Consider the following 24180-nt stretch of genomic DNA (forward strand, 5'->3'; position numbering starts at 1 on the left):
TTTCAAAATTGAAAATTTTGTTCAAACATAAACGTCAACTAGTACATAACCAACGAATTCAAAACAAGGTTTACAAAGGAGAGGTCGAATTACACCGTGGATGGAAGATGAAGATGGATGATTAACGTTGTGGTCTCTTGAAACTCGAAAGCAAGCTTCAAGGATGGGGATGGATGGTGGTGCTCACGGCTTCTTCTTCTTCCTTTGACCTTGCTTGAACCCGTGGAGATGACTAGAGGATGGAGAGAGGAAGAGAAAAGCTCACGGCTATGCTAGGTATTTTCTGAATTTTTCTAAAGTGTAAAACGTAAAGGAGAGGGGCCCCTTCAACGTCTAGAATGAGATGTATATATAGGAGCATGGCTAGGGTTCACAAAGCAATCAGAAATTTCCACATCACTTCAACCAATGGTATTATGCCAAGTAAGCCCTTCTTTGTTGTTCAACCAATCACAAAATTCCAAATTAATTCCCTAATATATGGTTGCCGAAATTCCTTGTAAATATTCTGATTTTTCTCTTTTATTTCGGCCAAACTTCCTTTAGGGAATGTAGGAATGAACCTAGACACCTTTTTAGCTTTTCTTGGTCTCCACCTTTTTCTCTTTCCTTTTATTTCTCCCTTGAATCTCTCTTGGCATCATCTTCTTAGGGTTTCTTTGATTTTCAAGTTGATTCCCCTTTTTCTCTCTCCATTTACATGGCAATTTCCCAATTAAATCCTCCAAGAATATCTCCAAGACATATCCTTCCTTCCTTGTATGGCGTCAATCACCTTTATCTTGATTGATTTTGACGCCAACTTTCTCTCTTCCTCTTAGGTTTTCACGGCAACATGGCTTAGGTCTCCAAAGATATCTCACATGCATCACAAAACCCTAATTCCTTGGGCTTTTATCCATTTGCCGAAAATCCAAGTCATTCTTGAGAGTTCTTGGGCCTCCATGCGCCACCTTCATGCCATGTCATCATCAAATGTCTTCAAGAAGCTTCTCTCATGCCATGACACATCATTTTGCCGATTTCCTTTCTTGGTTGGCTCAAGAGTCTTGTTTTGGCAGGCTTTCCTCTTCTGAGTGGAGTTTCCTGGTTGAAACAGGAAAGCTACTTTTCTTCATTTCAGCTCATTTATGCAGCCCTTAGTGGCTTGTCTTTACTCCCTCCAACGTTGGTTAGCTCCTCTTTCCATTTATGAGCTCATTTCAGCTCATTTATTCCAAAGTCCTGAAAATAGAAACTGTTACCAAAAATAGAAACTTTCCTAAAATGAAAAACGGAAACTTTCCTAAACTAAAATGGGAAACTTTCTAAAAATGAGAAACAGAAACTACAAAACGGAAACTTTCTACAATTAGGAACTTTCCCAATCAAAGAATGGAAACTTTCCTAAACAGGGTTTTAATAAGGAAATAACGCAAGAAATGTAGGGAAAAACAAGTAAAACGTCGCATTAAAATGCTCCTATCAAGTACAAATAGAGCAAATAGTTATGCAATATATGTATCCATACAGCTTATAGAATCATCAAATTGCATGACCATTGTATTGTGCTTATATATAGCACGTGTGGACAGACTTAATGCTTGCTTTCCTTGCGAAGCATGAAGGATATCAGTGTCCTTGAACTGAATTGATCTCACAAACAATCTCCGAGTAACTTGTGCAGAAACTTACTTGCTTGTATGCATTCTCAGTATTTCCTCGTTTCAAGAGTAATTTTTTGGAGCTTAATCAAGTTTCACTTTTAGGATTTATTATTAGCTATCTTTGGATACCATTACTAAATCAATGACCATGGCCAATATAAGTCATTTTTGGTATGCCGGGTTTGTGCCAAGGTTTCAATTACCTTGATTCTTTTAGTGCTTATGGTGTCACTACATTAAACTGTTACTCCATCAATGACGGTGGCTATTATTTGCAAGACTAACAAATTGTTGTTTAGAAAAGGTTGCTTTTGACCAATTTGAAGATAACAAAGTCTTGGTAAGAAACAAAATTTTACAGTGGGATAATTCTTTTAATTGCCTTTTTCCTGCGTTGGTGATTGTAATCTTATGCTCGCCTCTGCCGCATACTTGATGGTTATTTGGATGCTTTTAAAACTGGCTTCATATATGTATTCATATAGATATAGCCTTGATACGTTTCAAAGGTGATGCATTGAATGTTGATATATGTACAAGGGAAGGTAAATTGTTTAAGCTTTGATCAAGCTGTGTGGCATGTATAGCTACTATAGTTTACATGATTGTTGGCTGCCATTAAAGTTTTGTTTTGTATCTCTATTAGTATTGAGTGTATATCAGGTTTGGATTGGTTATTTCTAGGGGTGTTCTACTCTTTGGTGTTAATACCATGTAAGGACTTGTTTTTTTTTTAACAATGAGCATTTTGCCTTTTCTTTTAAGTAGAATATATTTTCTCCTTCTTTTCTTGAACTTTGAGCTCCAGAACAGCATAACAGGTTAAGTGCATCTCATTGTTATGAAAAGTAGCTAGCAATACACTGAAGCTATACTTGCTTTATTATATTGAAATGTAGAAAACTATATTGTGATCACTATAGTTCCCTTCTTGTAGTGTACTCTCATATGATATTTATAGATGTGGTTCAAAACCATTTCCTTTAATGCGTTGGTCTGTATCAGATTGATATGCACATAGTATTCATATTGGAAAATTGCTAGATATGCATGTGTTGGAACATACTTGCAATGATTTTTAGTAGATGTTGGTCATCAACATGCAGTTTTACTAAATTAGACAATGAAGCTAATTTTCTAGTTAGTAGCTATTTGTTTGAGCAATCAAATACATGCCTTCTGGCATAACCTATTGTTATTCCTCCTTAATCATATTCTGATTTTGTTTTTGGGTATTGGAACAAGTCTTTGCTCTTCTAAATATGTACATAGGCTATTGTTTTGGGCTACTAGCATTCTGATGAAGTATGCTCACATAATTGAGCTTCATGAGTATGTGTGATTATATGAACGATCAAGTAAAGAATTAAGGCTACTTTTGTGATATATGTGTGTGTGTATATATATGCTATAAAGTTTTTATACAGAAACACAAAAGAGATATGGATAGAGGTATGTCCTAATCAGTTTCCGCTGTGCGATAAATCAAGTTTAGCATAAAAGTTTTAATGTCTGATCGATTCAGATTTTATCTTGTGAAGGAGAACTTGACTAAAATAATTCCTTGTTGTTAATCGACATTTTCTTAGTATAAGTGATGTTTTTTGAAAGAAAATTGCCACATTGACATAATTAAATTTTGAAGCCACTTAATAGCCTTCTGGCGTTTTTCTGATTAGTTTTCCTTGAAATCAGACTATAGAGATTGCTTGGGATGCTATATGGGTTATATCTATGCATCTGCTGCTAACATGATTTGACACAACTAAGGTATGTTTTCAAGGACTCTTGAAAAACCTTCATCATTGATTATCAAGTGATACTTATCAGGGATATACATGAGTTTAAAGCATGTTGCCCTGAGTATTTTAAAACTAGGATATTCTGTGATGATCATATGTCAATAACTACAGTGAATATGTTATCTCTAGTGCTCTTGTATGATCTGGAATATCTTGCATATGTTGATAATCATTGTGTACAATTTGCTGGTGTAAAATTTAAATAACAAGAAAATATCTCCCAAAGTAAGTCTTGTTAAATTTTACTGTAAGCACAGTTGGTGTCTTTCATCAAGCCTTGTGCTCGACAAAACTTCGGGAACCAACTTTGATCTTAGATCTCTGAGGTGTCTTAGTGGTACATGTTACACACAGCAAACCGCCACTAGGATCTCTCATTGATTTTAAAGGTTATAAGATCAAGAAACTTGTGTTGTGCATTTTAATTTCATGACTGTATCTCCCAAAGAAGGTTCAAAATTTACATGGCCTTAACTTGCACATACAACACATCACAAAATTGATACAAATGCATTTGATTTGCCTAGATCTTTTCCTCTTGCTATTAAAGGTGTTGACTGATCTTAGCAAAATAGCATTTTTATCCATTTTGGTTTTGTGAATAAGAAACCTTAGAATGTCATGTCTTCTTGCCACACAGGTGTTGCTTGACATTGTCTAAAGGGGCTTACTACGGTTTGATGTGATCACTATATTTATATTGTTTGCTAAGCTGTCTGTTATTTTTCCATTGCCTGTGAGACTAGCAAACTACAGAAACATTAAAGTTGGCATGAATGTTGAAATTATCAATATGGTTTAAGTTGAGCATGCCAATTTACAATAGTAAACATAGAGTGTGAACCTATTTGTTTGAATCATTCACATGTTTAATGTGATGTGTAGTGGTATTCAATATATCTGGTATGTGTTGATATTTTTTTTTTTGGTCAAGAAAATTGCTGTCACGTTTTTGACAAGGTTGTTATGGTATATTTTTCAAGGTATAAACATGGTTTAAGTTCCTTAATTACTTGATCTAAAAGCAAATTGCAATAAGGAACATGTTTATATTATGATACTTGATTTGCGAATTGACATGAAAATATGAATTTCAAACAACGTCGCCACCTTTTATCCTAACGAGCATTTTGGCTACACATTTCCCTTGTTTATGCGTCTTCTTGTCTGTATGAAAGTTTTGATTTTAGACAACAAATTTTTTTTTTTTAACAGGGGAAAATATTTGACATGTGTGTTGTTTATTAATGTTAAAGTATTGTGTGGCTTATCACTTGATTGCTTAAAATCTACTACTTGGGAATTTAAGGTTTCACTATATTTCATGGTCATATGGATGTTCGGACTTGATAAGGGACAGTGGGAGTAAGGATTTACTTTCACAATTTAAATTTTAATGAGAAAAGGGAATTTTTGATTCTTTTATCAAAAGAAAATTCCATTAAAGTTTTGACATTATTTTATAACCTATAAAGTTTCCCAATCTTATAGATTTTGGACAAATTAAATTGTCTTATTTAGATATTGCTATTAGGTAAGGATAAATCAAGAAATTGGTGGTGTGTTTTATGATTCTCTTTCACTGAATAAAGGTTGTTTTCATGTTCTTTAGTGGAAGTTCTAAATTTCCTTGGTTTAGTGGGAGTACTTTGTTTCTTACTGACCTATAGTTCTTCCTTTAGCAACTATTTTTGTTAAGTTGCTGATTATCTTGAAAGTGCATTCCCAGATTTATTGGATTAAGTTTTTCCATGGACTCGAGATCTTATGCCAAAAGGTTTTGGTTATTATCCACAGATTATGAATACTGTTGTCTTTGAATTTTTAAGGCAACGTTAAGGTTAGAATTCTCTGATGAGATAATTCATAGTCTCAACTGGAGCTATTAATAACTTCTATTGATTGATGATTTTCTTGTTGAGATTTGGTTTGGGATATCTACTCTATGATGAAGTTTTCTACCAAGGATTTCATGATTAAAATTCCATGGTATTATGTTTATTTCTTGCTGCAGCAGTATTGTTTTTGGCTAAAGCATTATGTGCTTTGAAATATAAATAGCAATTTGATTTTAGTTGTTCTCGTATTGCAGAGGCAACATATGGAATCTATCAAGATGGTAAGGAACACATACAACTGAGTTTCATTGGAAACTTGTGTTTCCTTGAGGTTTTATCATTCAAAACCATTAGGAGGACCAAAGTACAAGGCATAAAGTTTTGATACATGGAGGAGCCTTTGTACATTACAGATATATGCTTTGTTTGGTAACTCATGTAGATTACAGTTGCAACATTAGTAGTTATGATGGTCTTGTGTCCTGTTGAACATAAAGCTCCTCCTTGGCTCTATGTTGTGGTTGTTCTTTGACTGAGTTTTGAATTAGATTGTAAAAGATCATGATTCTCTTGCGCGCACTAAAGAATTGATTACTATATCTGATCATAGTGGTATTCTTGTTGAGTAAACTTATGATAGTCCAAGTGGGAGAATGTAAGACTAAAATGGACTTTATCATTAGTTTACGTCGAGTCATCAACAACTTACCAATTTACGCAGAATAAGTCTTGAGACTTTAATCCTAAATGCTTTATTTATGGTGTATCCACGTGTAATACCCGCAATTTTATTTTCGTCTCGTAATATTGTGCAAATTGATTTAAGTGCTTTTGCATGAATATTGCTCGAAATAATTCATCATTTTGAATTATCGAAGTTTCGAAATAATTGTTTTGACAAAAAGCTCGAAACTATTCGATTCAAGAAAATCGACTTTTTCTACGTAAGGAATTTGGGAAAATTTCCTTCATGAAAGTTGTAGAGCTCGTTGATACGATCGCGTGCATATGTGGAATACAATTTTCGGAGCTCGTATAATTAAGTTTTGATTATTTGGAAATTAGGATTTCTTTTTTTTAGGAATCTTTTGCTGTTTCTTTCTTTTTTCTTTAAATGACAAAAGTATCATTTCTTTTCTCTCCACTTCGGCCAGCCCCCCCCCCCCCCCCCAGCTGTCCCCTATCTCTCTGCACATGCTCCAGACAAGTCACTTTCATCCTTTTCCTCTAATTCCTCTTTATTCTTTCTGTTTTTTTTTTCTTTCTTTTCTCTTTCGGCCGCACTCACCCTCATCACTTTCTCTCTTCATCGTTCTCATCCTCCTCCCTGCTACTGCCATGGCAGAATGCACTGATCCCCGGCCACCACCTGATTGGCTTCTTCCGGTTCGTCAAATTACAGACCCAACTCACCACCACCGATCGGAACTCGGACTCGGACGACTCGACTGTGCTGAAGAGTGAGTCTGATTACCAACTCGGACTCGTTCGAGGTGGGTCGCCTCATTGGCAGCTATGGCTTCATGAATACTCATCTGGAGATTTGGGGCAGTTGAGGGTTCAAGATGTAGGAGAAGGCAGTGTAAAGATCAGGCTATATATGTGAACAAGAGGAAACAATCAAATGCAGAAGATACTTTGTTACCAAGTTGCTTCAGGGTACGATGAGAGGTCATATACTTAGTACCAAGACTTCGGGATTTAGCCTTTTCTGCGGACAATAGGTATTCAAATCTAGAAGGGAGGCCTGGACTACTGTCAGAGGGACTTTGGAGACGAGCATCTACTGCTGGTGCCTTCACACCTATGGATAGAAGAGCATTTGGACTAGCAGATGACATATGTGCAGCTGGGATCTTACAAGCCATTGGTAATTTTCATTTTGGTCCAAATGTATCGCCAAGAGATATCAAAGACTTCCAAAAGTGCAAAGTGAACATTTTCAGTCTCGCTTATGAAGTAGTAAAATTCTATCTGTTTTATGGGAAAGCAGCAGCTAAAAGCTGTGGAGGCCATTAAAGAGAAGGAATTGGTGGGGATGAAGAACATGACTAGGCAGGAATTTGTTGCTTCCCTTAGAAGGATCAGAACTTGATGGCAGAGAATGTGACCGTGTGGATCACCGAGCTCGGTCACCACTATTTTTCAGGCAACTCATTTTGGGTAATCTTCGTACCCTTTTTGGTTTGAAAATTGGTTATTGTGAATTGGAAAACTTATACATGTTTTATATTGTTTGGGAATTGATGTTTATAGAATTATAAAATTGTGAAGTTTTGGAGAAGTTGGAGGTTGTTGAGTTGGTTTTGATTGAAGTTGATTTTGGGTTAAATTGATGGTGAATGACAGTTTATACAATTATACTGTTGGATTTTCGTATAATTGCAAAACAGTGTTTAGGAATGTAATTAGTGAGAATCCGACCGTCGGATTTTCATGAAATTATATGGAGATGTTATATGGACGATTTGGGGAAGATCCGACCGTTGGATCATTGTATAAATTCGATCTGACCATTGGATCAGGGTATAAATTCGATCTGACCGTTGGATCGCTGTATAAATTATATTAGACTGTCAGATCGTCAGTTATTTTATTTTATGAGTTGTTGGCTAAATTCAAGTCACTTATGATTAGGTGGTTGACGGTTTTTACTTACGCGAGCGAGTTTGGTGTGATTGTGTTAAATTGAAGACGCAACGGGAGTATCGAGGTGAGTAAACCTCACATGGTTCATATTACGAACCAAATGTCTTTAATTACCTTGCTTATATTGTGAGTAAAGTGAAAATGCGTATGGAAATACAATATATCATGTTATTGTTGATTTTATTGTGAGAAAGCATAAGTGAGTCGAGGTGTAACATTTGAGTCATATAGGATGACCTTTAAAATGTTTTGACCTACGGATTGGTCACCAGTGGTGACAGAGGCAAGGTCTTCGTAAGCGTGAACCTTGGCCCAGGTGCCACATTACGAATGATTCAGTTAGAGCTCTAGTCTGTCTGCCATAGTATGACATGAAAGCAGCGAGTAGTAGAATTACTCGTGATCATGAATACAGTATGACATGAAAGCAGCGAGTAGTAGAATTACTCGTGATCATGAATACACTTTTGAAATTTGACGTATGACATGAAAGCAGCGAGTTGAATTACTCGTGATCATGAATACAGTATGACATGAAAGAGCGAGTTGAATTACTCGTGATCATGAATTCGTGATCATGAATACAGTATGACATGAAAGCAGCGAGTAGTAGAATTACTCGTGATCATGAATACACTTTTGAAATTTGACGTATGACATGAAAGCAGCGAGTTGAATTACTCGTGATCATGAATACAGTATGACATGAAAGAGCGAGTTGAATTACTCGTGATCATGAATACATAATTATTAATTAAAGTGTGTCGAGTGGTGAGTGTTGAGATTGTTGGTTGTTACTTGAGTTAAAGGAGTTGAAATTTAATAAATGAACAGTTCATTCTTGTTTACTCATACAAGCTGTAAAGCTTACCGGGTTTGGTGTTGTTGCAATCCCGGTACACTATTCAAATTGTGTAGCGGGTAATCCTACAGGTCAGAAGAATCGAGAAGGTGATCAGACTGCTTAGAGTAGTGGTATTTGAGCTACAGCATTATTGTGAGGTTGTTATGCTCATTTGAGCTTACATTTAAATTTGGAGAGAGTGTGCTGTAATAATAACCTCTTGAGGATTTGGTTTATGTATTATTGAGTGATGTGAGGTGTTTATTTCCGAGAAAAAAAATTCAGAACGTTTATTTGTAATTGTTATTATTCATGTTTCGGACTTTGAATTGGTTATTCAAAATTCGGGGCGTGACACCATGTAAATAATGGAGTAATCTAATATGACTTGGTTATTAAGTTAACCTAAAAAGATATGCAATTACATTAGGGATTTGGACTTGAATTGTTTCCTTTATGGGAGGTTACAAAATATCCAATTCCGTATTTAAAGCTTAGGTTCCTACACTCTCATACTCTCGGTAATACAATTCTTGCCCCATACAAAGAATACCAAAATTGAGATGCAGTGCAGAAGACTTAGGCTTGGATTGAGTGACCATTTAGTTTAAAGGTTCATGATCCATTTCTAATTTATTTTTCTTGTTCTTACTTTTATACAATTGTATCTGTATTTCTTGTGAAGCGATCTATTGACTTTTCAGTTTAAGATTACACCAGTAACACAAAGTCTCATGGTAAACCAAAAATACATGGATAATAAAGTTATGTTTACTATACTCTCTGCCTCCTTGGGAAAAAAGTGCCTGATGCCTCTTGGAATGGAGGAATGGCCCCAGCCAATACCAGAACAAGCCCCATCCTCCTGATCAGCCAGAGAGCTATTGATGTTCAAAGTTAATGGCTCATAACCTATAAAACCAAATGGTTCATAACCTATTACTAAAAAGTTATTTGCATTAGTGTTGGAGGTTGTAGCCATCTGGCGGCCATCTGTCAAAGTCATTGCAGCCTGGACCTTGTTAGAGTGCAACATCTTTGCTCGAGCTCCGGTGTAGCAGAGGTAATTACTATAAGCGTAAAAGGAGTTATTTATACGTACCTTGGTAGATGAAGAAGCTTTTATATTTGCCTTAAGATTAGTGCTGCTACATAATTGGTCAAGCCAGTGGTTACCTAGAGAAGATCCACTTCCTTCTCCAATAGTGCTGAAATTAAAAGGAATTGTGAGATTGAGTTCTCCACATTCTTTTTGGTTGGTACTGGCTTGTAATGGAATTGCTGTAAACAAAAGCAAGATAGAAGCTAAGGTAAACCAAGAGAGCATGTTGTGCAAGATATGCCCTAGTCCCAGAATCAAGCTATCCTATTATTTTCCTTTGAACATTCTAACTCAATCTGATATTTTTTTTTTTGGTCTGACTAACATAATCTACTTATGTTGAAGATCAAGTACGCAATGTGCAGGTGTAAATGTCAGTATGACTATGTACAACCTGCTGCTTCCCTGTTTCTTCCTTTCACGCGGTGTTGAATATTTTATTCGGAGGTCAGGGTTGATTTTTCTAAACACCAATTGAGATTCCTCGCCTCGTTTTCAAGTTATATAAATATATATATATATATATATATATATATATATATACACAGATCTTATCCAGAGCCAGGTTAGGGTTTAGGGTCACTTTTAGGTCGCATATCCACATCTTAACCGTTCTTTTTCTAGGCACTAATGTATAGATCATCTCTGCAAAATTTCAACGAAATTGATGGTCTTTAAGGTATCTAACTAGCTTAAACAAATGGACGACTGAATCTGTCCAACCTAAACCGTACTAGCTTTAAGGCAGTTATCAATGCATTAACGACCATCAATTTGGCTGAAATTTTGCAGAGATGATCTATACATTAGTACTTAAAAACTGAACGTTTGAGATGTGGATATGCGACCGAAAAGTGACCGTAAACCCTAACCTCGCTCTGGATAGGATCTGTATATATACAGACACACACACACACAAGTTCTCTTCTCTCTTTTGATCACGAGAAACATTTCTTTAATTCTTCATCTTACCACCTGATATGACTTTTGAAGTTTTAGGATTTTGATGGTGTACTGTTAGAGTGACGTACTTAGTTTGTTTTATGGAAATTTCATAGCTTCAGTGGCTCCTGTTTTGTCTATCATTTTTTCAGTTTTTAATCTATATATCAAAATCATATTATTTTTTCTTAATTATTCAGATTCTAATAATTGAGACCTTCATCGTATACCGTTGGAGGTAGTTGAATTTACACCTTCACCTTATATCGAAATTCATAATGAGCTTGTAATTGTAGGGCTTTTCTAAATGTACCAAGCAAATCAAATTTACATGAAAAGACGGTTATATCCCCATAAGAAATGACGTTAAAAGTCATGGTAAACTAAGACAGTAACAAAAAAAAACCATAAAAGTTTAAATTGTGTTTTTGTTGTAAATATTATTATTTATGTGAATGTCCATGTAAATACTCCTTAGTTATGTACTTTGATGTAAACCCTACCTCTATATAAAAGAGGCTAATGAGACTGAATGATATACTTATACTTCCTCCCAACTATTCTCTCCATCTTCTCTCTAGTTTATAACACGTTATCAGCACGCTTTGCTTTCTCTTTTTTTTTCTTTCTGAAAACTCTATGATGATCTACGAGTTTTATTGTGCAACATTATTCCTCTTAACTATAACTCATGATCTATGAGTTTATTTATAATCTATGTCAATTAGGTATATCAGGGTTTATGAAGATATACATCATCATATATATCTAGCCGATGTTTGTTAATTACTCAATTGCACGGACAATGTTCCTTATATATGCTATATATGTGTTTGCTTTCACTGGACTCCATTATGAGATAATAGGAATCGCAGCCCACTTTGCCCTTAATCAAATCTTAGAATCATAAATGGGTGCCATTGATTCCTGTTTCATATATGTTATTTATCTCTAGCACCATGACATTTCGTTTCTTCTGTTTTTGTTTCCAAGTCTGATACATCTTCTATGAGTATTATCATGTTTATTTTTATATAATATATAACTTGATAATCATGCAGAACAGACTTGTTCTCTCTATCACATATTTACTATATACTAAGCGTCCTACACTGTTCCTAAGCACTGTTCATCACTGTTCACATGAGAAATTACGGTTTTGCCCTCATTCTTATTTTTTTAACGACTCTGCCATTGACCTACCAGACGCTTCCATTAGTTTCTTCGTTGTTCTACAGCCGTGTAACCATATAACAAAGATTGCTCTCTCAATTTGGATCTCCGCCGTGAATCTCACTCTCAGCTCTCTCTCACTCTCAGCTCTCCCATATCAATATAGTCGACGAACAGGTTTCTTCTACAGCCGTGTAACCATATAACCAAGATTGCTCTCTCAATTTGGAGCTCCGCCGTGAATCCCACTGTCAGCTCTCCCTTATCGATATCGTCAATTGTTCGGGAAGCTTCTATTGAACAAAGTTATCGAACGCAGATCGATCTTGATTGTTTCACAGTTTCAACTGCATCCCTCAATCTGCCAGATACTACGGTTGGGCTGATAACAAGTACAAAAGGTTTGGTTTTCAGTGTTTATGTACTAGATTTGATAGAAAATTTGGGATTTGATCATAGATCGTTGGGGTAGGAAAAAGAAGAGGAGATATTCACGATTTTGGTCCTTTTTTCTGGGGAAGGTTTGGGTTGAGGAAGCTTTCAATAGAAGAAGATGTACGTGTTTGATTTGGTTTTTTTTTTCAGTTGTCTAATATTGTGGTTTCGAGTGAGTGTTTTGATTTTTGATTTTTTGTGTATTTATATATGTGATTTTGTGTGAAATTTTCTGAGTTATATATATTTTTTTTCAATTATTTTGTGCTGTCAGAATTAGCAGATGTATTGAATATGCTTTTGTTGATATTGGGTTATGATTGATTGCTTGCAGGTTTTGCTTGCTCCTACTGTTTCTTCGAAGTGATTTATTTGTGAGATCGTCTGTATTCCAGGTGAGTGTTTTTTTTGAAATTTAGTAGATAATTTCATAGCATAGGTGGTTGGATATTGAGTTTCTTAAACGAGATTCAATTAGATTGTGCTGTTTTGTATAGGTTTTATATCGGTCTTGACGTTTTAGGGATTTAGTTTATCTTCGGCTTTGGGAATCTGGTGATTGATTGGAAAGGTTGCAAGGTACGGTTTTGATTTTTACTGTGGATTCACTATGGAATTTAACTGCAAATAAAGGCTATGTCTTAACTTTGATTCATTGCATTGGAGAGAATGATTAGTTTGATTCAAATTTCTTGACAGCATTTTCTTTTGATTAACATGAGAACTGTTGCTCTGATCTGATTCATTATGGGTGATATGTAAGTTTGGTTAAAAGCTAAGCCGGTTTTGCTCATAGATATTTGTCTTGCAGTATAATTTATAAACGTAAAATCTAAATTGCAAAGCTCTGATTTTTGGTGTCGGTGGAAACCTTTAATTGGGTTTCATCACATATATAGACTTATCATGCAGATCTGTATATACTGGTTTCAGGCCTGTAATTGGGTTTTGTAGCTTATAAAGAAAAAATATAACATGAATTGTTTGCATTGTTTTGGTATTCTCATGTCTCTGCTTGAAATTGCTATTCGTATAACCTTAACAATTCGTTTAAAGGCATCTTTGTATCATCATCTTATATAAATTTGTATCCCAAGTTGGAGCATTCATACATCTATACTGGTATATCCTCCCAACCCATGTTCTTTTCATGATATATACCCATGTTCATTTAAAATGCTTTTGTTTCTCTTTGAACTATTTATATATCAGCATTCTATCTTCAGAGGTGAAGTACCCAAGAAACTTCTTTTCATTCATATTCTAATCCCATGAACACGTTGTACTTGCCTTCTTCAAAATTGAGTACTTGATCATAAAGAGTAAGTCTTTGGTTACACTGTTCTTGATGTTGGGCTGTCATTGATTTTGCTTGCAGGTTTCGCTTACTACTACTGTTCCTGTTTGAAGTGATTCATTTCTTAGAAGATCAGTGTTTAAGGTCTGATTTTTTTCTTTTGTTGGATGTTATTGATTTACTATAGCTGTTTATAGTTTTTCGTTATTGAAAGGATTGAAGCTTTTGTTTTTTGAATTACACCTAGCTATGAGTTGTGGCTTTTGATATTCTTGAACAACAATAATCTAGAGTATGAATATTTGTGTGGTCTGTGAATCTGTTAGTCAATAATTAATGAATGGATTTTGGCAAGCAGTGTGTATTACTGTTTGTTAGGCTCCTCAAATGAATAAACAGAATAGGAAATTGGTATCATGTTTTTCATATTTTGCAAAGAGCTGACTAAAATACTATAGAATTTTTTTTTTCTTTTTCTTTTTTCAAGTGAGCGACTCCTTTATCACTGGAAATGAGGAAAACAAATGTTTTTGTAAGGTCTGTAAAAAGAGAAACAGCCATTTCAGATCATCATTTGCTGTTTAATTATTCATATGAATTGATCATGGCTTCACGGTGTCACATAATAGTCTCAGTTTGCTACACATAATAGTCTTAGTTTGCTAATGGAACCGCTTAGATACATTTTATTGCATTTTACAGTTTAATGATGAAGTAATTTTACAGTTTAATTATGAACTGGAAATAAAACAAGAATAATATCTAAAGAAGTTTGATCTAATTAACAATTTGTTTAGATAGTTCCATGTTTTGTGTGAAAAATTTGTTTTTTTGTTTTTTGTTTTCTACATCCAAAAATGCTTTTTGGTTGTCTGTATATATTTTGTTTTCTTTTCTTTACATTCAATAATTCAAAATTGTTTCGTTCTTGCAGATTCTATGCAAAAAACTTTTGCCAACATTTTTCTGCTGCTGTTCCTTTGTCTGCTCTTCAATATTATCTTGGTTTTGTATTGTTATTCAGGTATGAAGTATAAAGTACTGTTAGACTATTTCTGTATTCCCTTTATAATATGTACAGCTAATGTAATATCAAATTTTTTTAACTGTTGTCATTTTATTTTGTAGATTTGGGGAATAGTTTGCAGTCAGATTCATTAACTGTTATTGATCCAGGTAAACAAATTTTTGAGGCTATGCGTTACAGCTGTACAGCTTACTGATTGTATTTTGTTTTTAATTTTTAATTTTTTGTTTGTTTGATGAGAACTGATTGTATTTGGTTTGTAATTATATTTTTGCAAACCTGCTGGCTCTATCTGAATTCTTGCTTTTGTTTTTTGTCTTTTTTTTTTTTTTGGTCATGCATTATCTGATTTAAAGAGATTGTTAAACTTCTTGATTTCGCTTTGTAAAGAGGTTGTGTATTCCTGAGTTAACACTCACTCTAGAAGATAGGTGGTAATTATAGAAATCAATATTGATATTTGCTTTATCTATATATTTTGTCATATGTTTGTAGTCATGATAATAAACTGCAAATATAGTTGAAGCTGTAATAGTATAATAATGAATGAACCATGATGGAACACTAGAGTTTATGTACTTTGTTTGACACTTTCAAACCTTTGTTTTACATGTGTGGTTAACGTTTCTTATTATTATTATTTTTTTCAATCCAGTTTGTTTTGATTTTATTTTGATTTCGAGTTTTGCATTTATATCTAATAAATGATACTTTTAAAATACAGTTATGCTGCCGAATACTGGAACAACAAAAGGAAAAAGATCATTGCAACAGAGGGATCATTACATTAAGTCAGGAAGATGGAAGCAAGGTGAACATCAATTATCAAGTTTAAGATATCATTTGCATTTATAAATTTAAAACGAATAATGTTGTTAAATTTCTATTTATAGTATCTCAACAAGACCCGGTGGAAGAAGAAGAGATTGTGCAGATCAATAATGAAGAAATCGATCATCAAGCCAAATCAAGGATATCAAAAAGAAGAAAACAAGGTCGGTATATATATATATATTATTTGTATTTACAGAACAAAAGAACTAACAAACATTCTTTACATTATATTTATAGTATCTCAACCAATAATGACAAGAGAGAATCAGCTTGGGGAAATGAACAATCAGAATGTTGACATAATGGAAGATCGTGGTCAACAAGAGGTTGTTCAGATCACAGGTATATCTATATCCATAGTGATTATGTAACTATTGTTTCAACAAATATTATAACTATTTTTTTTCACATTATATACAGATGAATATCAACATTCATACGGTCAAGCATCATATCAAAGAAGTAGACAAGGTTAGTATTTTCAAATTCTATGAGCCATTGTTAAAAAAATATTTAGTAATTGTATATTATTTGACAAAAAGTAAAATTGTGTTCGCAGGATCCGCTATTGCATATGAAGATTCAGGTGACAATGTTTACACATGTGATTATTGCGGTGCATGTTTTTGGTTTGATGAAGCTATTAAACAAACATCTACAAGAATATCACCTATCTACACAAATTGTTGCAAAAAAGGACAAATCAAACTTCCAGAACCAAAACCAACTCCTGATTTTCTTAGAATACTATTGGATCCAAATAATGGTTCAGAAAGTAAACTTTTTAGAGAAAACATCAGAGTTTATAATTCAATGTTTTCTTTTACATCTATGGGAGCAACGATTGATCATCGAATAAATACTGGATCAGGTCCTTATGTTTTCAAAATCAGTGGTCAAGTCCATCATTTAATGGGTTCTATATTACCTTCTGACGGTGAATCTCCTAAATATGCTCAATTATATATATATGATACAAAAAATGAGATTTCAAATCGTATTAGTGCTATTGATCCTACTCACGCTAATCAAAACATCAAACCATATATTGTTGAAGGGCTTATTAAAATGTTTGACGAAATTAATGAATTAACAAAACAATTTCGAACAATAAGAGATAAATTTGAAAATCATTCTTTACCTTTATTTAATATGAGCGTACTTGAATGCTTACCAACTGATAGCAAACAATATGAAAGACCGACATCTGATGAAATCAGTGGTCTAATTGTTGGCGATATTGGACAATATAATTCAAATAGAGATATAATTGTTGAATCAAATGATAGACATTTACAACGAATTTCTAAAATACATCCAAAGTATATGTCACTGCAATATCCAATTCTTTTTCCATATGGTGAAGATGGGTATAAATCTAATTTACTAATGCAAAAAACTTCTGCAAATTCTCAACAAAAAAGAGAGAGAATATCAATGCGCAGTTATATCACATATCAAATTCAAGATAGACGTAACATAGAAAATACTTTATTACAAGGTGGCCGATTATTTCAACAATTTTTAGTTGATGCTTACGCAACTGTTGAGGAAGATCGTTTAGATTGGGTAAGGAAAAATCAAAAAATCTCCGAAGTGAAATTTATGAACAAATTTACACTGCATCTTCATCTGGAATTAATAAAGGTCATGACTTAGGACAAAAAGTTATTTTACCAAGTTCTCATACTGGAAGCCCTAGAAATATGATTAATAATTATCAAGATGCTATGGCAATTTGCAGACAATATGGTAATCCTGACTTATTTATAACTTTTACTTGCAACGTTAAGTGGCCAGAAATAGATAGATACTTCAAAAATAATTCCAAATGTAAAGTTGAAGACAGGCCTGACATAATTTCAAGAATATTTAACATCAAATTACAAAATATGATTGCTTATATTAAATCTGGTGAACCTTTTGGACAAATTGATGCTGATGTTTGCACAATAGAATTTCAAAAAAGAGGACTTCCTCATGCTCACATGTTGTTTTGGTTGAAAAAAGATTGCAAATGTTACACAGCCACAGATATTGATTCTATTATTTCAGCTGAATTACCAGATAAAAATATTAATCCAGAGCTTTCTAAAATTGTTAGCGAATTTATGATTCATGGACCTTGCGGACAGATCAATCCAAAATCTCCTTGCATGAAAAATGGAAAATGCTCTAAATTTTTTCCAAAACCATATAATGCAAAAACAATATTCGAAGCTAATTCACCGCCAACATATAAACGCACTAATGACCATACAAAATTTGTCAAAAAAAATGGTGTCCATATTGGTAACAATTTTGTCGTGCCCTATAATTCAAATTTATTATTAAGATACAACGCTCATATTAATGTTGAATCATGCTCTCAATCTATGTTGATTAAATATTTATTTAAATATATTAATAAAGGGCCAGACCGAGCTCGAATTTTGCTACAAGAAAATTTAAATGATGAAATTCAAACTTATCTTAATTGTCGTTATTTAACTCCTCATGAATCTATTTGGAGATTGTTTGAATATCTAATTCATTCTAGATATCCTGCTGTACAATGTTTAAAAATACATCTACCTTTGCAACAAAATATTATTTTTGATGAGTCTGAATCTCTTGAATCGGTGATAAGACGTAAAAGTACAGAAGACACTATGTTGACTGCATGGTTTCAGGCAAATAAAACTTATCCAGAAGCACGTGGATTAACTTATACAGAGTTTCCAACTAAATTTGTTTGGCATGATGACAAAAAATATTGGGCACCAAGAAAACGATACGAAATGATTGGACGAATAACAAACGTGCCTCCTACAGCAGGCGAATTATATTTTATGAGAATGTTATTAAATATACAAAAAGGTTGTCATGATTTCAATTCAATAAAAACTATTAATGGAATTATATATCCTTCCTATCAAGAAGCATGTCAAGCTTTAGGTTTACTAGGAGATGATAAAGAATGGATTGAAGCATTAACAAATTCTTCATACGTTGCAACAGCTTCTGAAATGCGTCAACTTTTTGTTACAATTATTTTATTTTGTGACGTTGCAAATCCTCAAATATTATTTGACTCATTCTGGTCAAACATGAGTGACGATATTTTGTATAAAGCTAGAGCTGAAATTCAAAATCCAAATCTAATTTTATCTGAATCAGAATTAAAAAATACATTATTGTTTGAACTAGAACAACTATTTAATATGTCATCGAGTTCATTAAAGGATCATCAATTGCCAATGCCTGATACAAATAAAATGTTGGAATTAAACAATAGATTATTAAGAGAAGAATTAGATTATAATTGTTCTGAATTAAAGCATCAACATGCAAATTTAGTTGCTCAACTAAATACATGTCAAAAAATAGTTTACCATGAAGTCATTCAAGAAATTGAAAAAAAAACATGTAATACCTTTTTTGTTCATGGTCATGGTGGAACTGGTAAAACTTTTTTATGGCATACAATTATAAGTAAATTCCGATCTGAAGGAAAAATTGTTTTAGCTGTTGCTTCATCTGGAATTGCTTCAATATTACTTCCAAATGGTAGAACTGCTCATTCTAGATTTAAAATACCTCTTACGATAAATAATTTATCAATATGTCCGATAAAAAAAGGTACTCATCTTGCAAAATTAATTGATAAGACTGAATTAATTATTTGGGATGAAGCTCCAATGTGTCATAAACATTGTTTTGAATCATTGGATAAATCTTTACGTGATATTTTATCATATCCAAATAATATACAAAAAGATAAACCATTTGGTGGTAAACCAATTTTATTAGGTGGAGATTTTAGACAAATTTTACCAGTTATTGCAGGAGGAACTAAAGAACAAATAATTGAAGCATCATTAAATTACTCATATCTCTGGCAATCATTTAAAATATTTCATTTAAGAGAAAATATGAGATTATCAAAAAAAAATCTGAGTGATGAAGATAGAAAAAATATTTCAACTTTTGCAAATTGGCTATTATCAATCGGAGAAGGTAAAATACATTCAATTGACTATGAAAATGACACAGATACATCTTGGGTTGAAATTCCAAGTGATATACTTATAAGCACATATATGGATCCGATAGATGCCACTTTTCTCGCAACTTATTCAAATTTTCATGTTGATTACAATAAATTTGATTATTTAAAAGAACGTGCAATAATTACGCCACGAAATGCTACAGTAAGAGATATAAATGATTATGCTATAAATTTATTACCAGGTAATGTAACAACTTATCTAAGTTCAGACACTATTGTTCACGACAACAATAGCGATGAAAACATTGATCTTTTATATCCTACAGAATTTCTAAATAAACTTGAGTTTACTGGATTACCATCACATAAATTAACTTTAAAAGTTGGAATGCCTATTATGTTGTTACGAAATTTAAACCAGCGATCTGGATTGTGTAATGGTACAAGATTAATCATAACAGCATTATTTGATCGATTAATAGAAGCAAAAATATTGACAGGAATGAATATAGATCAAAAAATTTTTATACCTAGAATTGTTCTTACAGCAACTGAAAACAAATGGCCATTCATTTTTAAAAGACGCCAATTTCCAATTAGACCATGTTACGCTATGACAATTAATAAAAGTCAAGGTCAATCGCTAAATCAAGTTGGTATATATTTACTTGAACCTGTTTTTACTCATGGACAATTATACGTTGCACTTTCAAGAGTTACATCAAAAAATGGTTTGAAAATTCTGATAAATAATAGCGATAATATACCAAATAAATACACTAAAAATATAGTTTACAAAGATGTTTTACTAAATCTATGAATGAGAATATATTTTACACTACATGCAAATATAACCACACTGCAATTGATATTTAACAAAAACAATATTTGGAGATATGCTCTTTACAATTACAATCTTGCACTCATGTTATCAGAATTTATAGTTTGCTAATGGTAATGATTTAAAGGGAGGAGACACGAAGATAGATGAGGTGAGACAACTGAGGTCTATAGGTATGTGGTTAATGATTGTAATTTACTATATACTAATTCTCAGTTAACTGTTCATCGGCTTAGTAACAGTGCCGGCTCAAGCCGAGCCAACATTGTGAAATTACTGCTTTGCCCTCCATTCTTTGCTTAATTGCGGTTTGCTGTTTGGCCTGGGTATAAAACGCGCTAAGGTGACAAAAATACAAACACAATAGTTAGGACCAATGCAAGAAGGGAAGAAATTTCTTCTTTTCATATACCATTCAGCATTCATGTATATTATGTATTTTATCATCACCTAATCTATTTACACTACAGGAAGTAATCTATTGTAGCAGGTTCGTTTTGATTTGTTTAATCTGTGTTTGTAGGTTTGTTGGGTTTGATTTGTTTCCTACTCTAATTTGGTGAACCTGTGAATGGTAAAGATGTGAGCTTTGCGAATGCACATAGAGGTTTCTGTAGTTTATATTGGGATAGATTTATTCTTTGAATAGGTGAAATGGCTGTTACTCATGTTTGTTAACTGAAATTGATAATTTATTGTTTGTTGCTGTAAAATCTGTGTTTTGGCTACTGTATTTATTTGAGTCTTGCAAGTTAATTTCAAAATAATTGGGATTTATGGTTTTCATTTGTGGATTTCTGGTTTTCATTTGTGTTTTTAATGTTAATCTGTGATTGGTTTTGTATGTAGGTTTCACATGCTACTATAATTGTTGCTGCAATTGATTTATATGTTGTAAGAAATCGGTCTGCAAGGTGTGAAGAAAAGGAGAAGCTTGAATCTGTAAATCAAGGTAAATGGAAGAGAATACATGTTAAGCAATTTTTGATAGTACAATGGATTACTTGACCAAAGTATGATATGGAATGTGTAAATAAAGGCTGAGAGTTAATCTGAGATGCCTAATCCTTTCACTGTTTTGCAGGAAAATTTGGGTATAGCAAGAAGGAAGATATGGAATTACCATTGTTTTTGATTTGTCTGCTTATTTTTGAAGAGAAGGTGGGTTTGTAAGTTTATCTAATTGTGTTTGGTTTCTGATTTGAATTTGAGTTCAGTGTGGATTTGTATTTGAGGTGTGTTTTGTAGAATTGCATATGGAAAGGGGTTAGATTCAGTAAATGGTTTCATGCATATGTCAGTATATATCATTTTTTGCTTTGCTTGGTTCCGTTTTCACTTTCAATTATATATGCTTTCTTCTTCTTGGTATGTTTTCTATTTGTAATTTCTCCAGTTTAGTTCAAATCAGTGGAGAGAATAGGTTATGCATGTTCTCTGTCGGAATAATTCATACCCTATTTGCTATTGTTTTTTTCTGTAGGAGAGGCTGAAAGTTGTTATTGAACAGATCACGAGCTGTAACTTCTTGGTGAGTAGTCTGTTGTCTTTCATCTTTTAGCTTCCTTGCAACAATTATTGTAATTCTCCCAAGTCTTAAAACAAGAAGATATACCATCTAAATATATCTGCTAGAAAAGAAACTGTTATTAGAGATGATTGCATTATGATAAATTCAAAGATAGCAAGGGTCAATTTCTCTCTGCATTTTGTATTTCTTGCACATTTGATTTCATTTACCATTTTTGGTGTACTTATTACTTCAATGTACAGTTTTCATCTTTAATAATTTCAAATCTTTTATTAAGTTATATATGAATCTAATCATGGGATCAATGATAGAATGCTGCAATTGCTTTGATTTGTTCAATATTTTTCTACATTGATTTTCAGCTACCTTTTTCAAGTAATCATAGAAAAGATCTGAGATTTTTGAGTATTTTGGAGGTGTAAATTGAGGAGTCTTTGCTTTTACAAGTACAAATGTTTTATCCAATGTAGATCACACACAGTTCATACTCTGTTACTTTTGTGAATATTAGGTAGTCTACTGGTGTTTGCTAATTCTCTCATTGTCTTTCAGTTTGGAGACCTTTTAACTACTGGTATACTAACAATTTTATCTCTGCATTCATATGGATCAACTCTTACTTATTCTGAAAGCACAATTGGAAAGATTGATTTGCTTTATAGACTGCTGCATATAAAGTTTCGACTCTATACCTTTCAATCTTTTATGTACTATTCCAAATGTTTATTCCCTGATGATGATGATGATGATGATGATAATAATAATAATAATAATAATAATAATAATAATAATAATTACTAAGAAAAGCAATTATCATTTAAGACTCACTACAATTATCATATTTGCTTCTACCTTTTCAAATTATACACAACAACCAAAAAAGCAAAATTTTGTTCGACTTACAATGTATGAAATTTTGAAATAAAAAATTACTTCTATGTTATGTCCATGTTGAGTCCTACAATTGAAGGTTTAACCTTCTTCTTCTTCCTTTGTTTTTTTTTTCTCTTTTGTTTTTTTTTTTTGTACAAAATTTGGAATTTATATAAGCGGTTCAAACAAGGTGTGTCTTCTTTAGCTTCAATTTTTAGATAACTTGCTGGAATTGATGCGAGAGAATGAGTTTCAACACCAGTATAATAATCATTAGGTCTGGATTTGTGTGACTGTGGGATTTCTTTTTTCATGATAGATATTGTCAGTAAAGGCTGTCTGATGTATTCGATAATGCAGGGGTTTGCGATTATCATATTGGGTTTGTTATGTTGCATATCTCTTTTGGTGATATTGCTGTACTTATAGACTCAGTAGCTTGACATGTTTGCATGTTGGTTTTGCTCTTTTCTCTTGGAAATATAATGCAGTTATTTATATCATTGCAAAGAAGAAAATCAGTTTTAAATTGATTAGCCTTCTATACTGATTAAAAGGGAGTTAGCAGTTTTGTTTTGATAATTTTGCTATGTTTGTTTTCTTGGTAGTTGCTTTGCTTGGCTCTATTTTTAGCTTCAGTTATCAGTGGTTTGTTGCTAAGCTTTGCATTACAGATCTGTTCATCACCACGTTTTTCTTCTTCCAAATCTGTAGGCAATTGTTTTCAGCAGCGGATGAATGACAACCAAAAAGATGGAAGTGATCTGCGAGACAAGCAAAAAGATGAAGTGGTCTGCCAGTGACATGGTCTGCTCATTATTTTCTTTATGTAGCTCGGGCGGTGTGTTATACGCGGTCGGCTGTAACGCATGGGGTTTAGCTTAACATAACCAGGGGAAACAAGTGTAGAACAATATATTTTTGACTAGCTATGTCAACAACATTTATATGAATGGTAATGTTAATTCCAAACATAAGTCTCTAGCAGGCGAAACTTGCAGATTTTGTTTGAACACCCGCAGCAACGCGCGGGCACCTATTCTAGTATATATTTCAATACTACAGCATATCAATTATTTAATTCATATATGCTTTGTTACTGATTATCTTTTTACATATGCAAGGTTAAGTCTGTCACGCCTCGATTTTCAAGCACAATTAATTATCAGAGTAAATACACAGGGCGTGATGGTTCAGACATCATTACTAAACACTAGTAAAAAATTTCTTTAAAGAACAACAAGTAAAGATGTCTTGAACTCACAATGTCAATACCGACTCGTTCTTTAGAATCACATATTACATTACAGATAGTTTACAAATCAAACTGAATGACAATTCAATAAGTAAACACA

At 33.2% G+C, this 24180-nt stretch overlaps 1 protein-coding gene across 2 annotated transcripts; it reads left to right on the forward strand.

Annotated features, from left to right (window-relative positions):
* The first annotated feature begins 6480 nt into the window (after nucleotides 1-6480).
* LOC112184387 lies at nucleotides 6481-23880 on the forward strand. Of its 2 annotated transcripts, XM_040513484.1 has the most exons (15): nucleotides 6481-7449; nucleotides 7924-7999; nucleotides 12030-12397; nucleotides 12766-12826; nucleotides 12929-13010; nucleotides 13810-13872; nucleotides 14663-14752; nucleotides 14857-14904; nucleotides 15480-15566; nucleotides 15649-15750; nucleotides 15827-15931; nucleotides 16010-16060; nucleotides 16149-16175; nucleotides 21271-21373; nucleotides 21506-21582. In XM_040513484.1, exons 7-14 carry the CDS (start codon nucleotides 14668-14670, stop codon nucleotides 21303-21305), a joined length of 540 nt encoding a protein of 179 aa, XP_040369418.1. In that variant the 5' UTR covers nucleotides 6481-7449; nucleotides 7924-7999; nucleotides 12030-12397; nucleotides 12766-12826; nucleotides 12929-13010; nucleotides 13810-13872; nucleotides 14663-14667; the 3' UTR covers nucleotides 21306-21373; nucleotides 21506-21582. The 2 variants fall into 2 exon arrangements, with proteins under 2 accessions (XP_040369418.1, XP_040369419.1); XM_040513485.1 differs by lacking the exons at nucleotides 6481-7449; nucleotides 7924-7999; nucleotides 12030-12397; ... (4 more) ...; nucleotides 14857-14904; nucleotides 15480-15566 and adding exons at nucleotides 21905-21952; nucleotides 23540-23880 and having other exon boundaries at nucleotides 15717-15750.
* Nucleotides 23881-24180: the final 300 nt, after the last annotated feature.

The sequence above is a fragment of the Rosa chinensis genome, chromosome 2 (assembly GCF_002994745.2).
Source record: "Rosa chinensis cultivar Old Blush chromosome 2, RchiOBHm-V2, whole genome shotgun sequence".
Lineage (NCBI taxonomy): Eukaryota > Viridiplantae > Streptophyta > Magnoliopsida > Rosales > Rosaceae > Rosa > Rosa chinensis.

Coding starts and splice junctions, on each gene's coding strand:
- LOC112184387 (XM_040513484.1), top strand. CDS start 14,668: ATGCAAAAAACTTTTGCCAACATTTTTCTGCTGCTGTTCCTTTGTCTG. Junction 15,567..15,648: donor GTCAGGAAGATGGAAGCAAG/GTGAACATCAAT, acceptor TTCTATTTATAG/TATCTCAACAAGACCCGGTG. Junction 15,751..15,826: donor ATCAAAAAGAAGAAAACAAG/GTCGGTATATAT, acceptor TTATATTTATAG/TATCTCAACCAATAATGACA.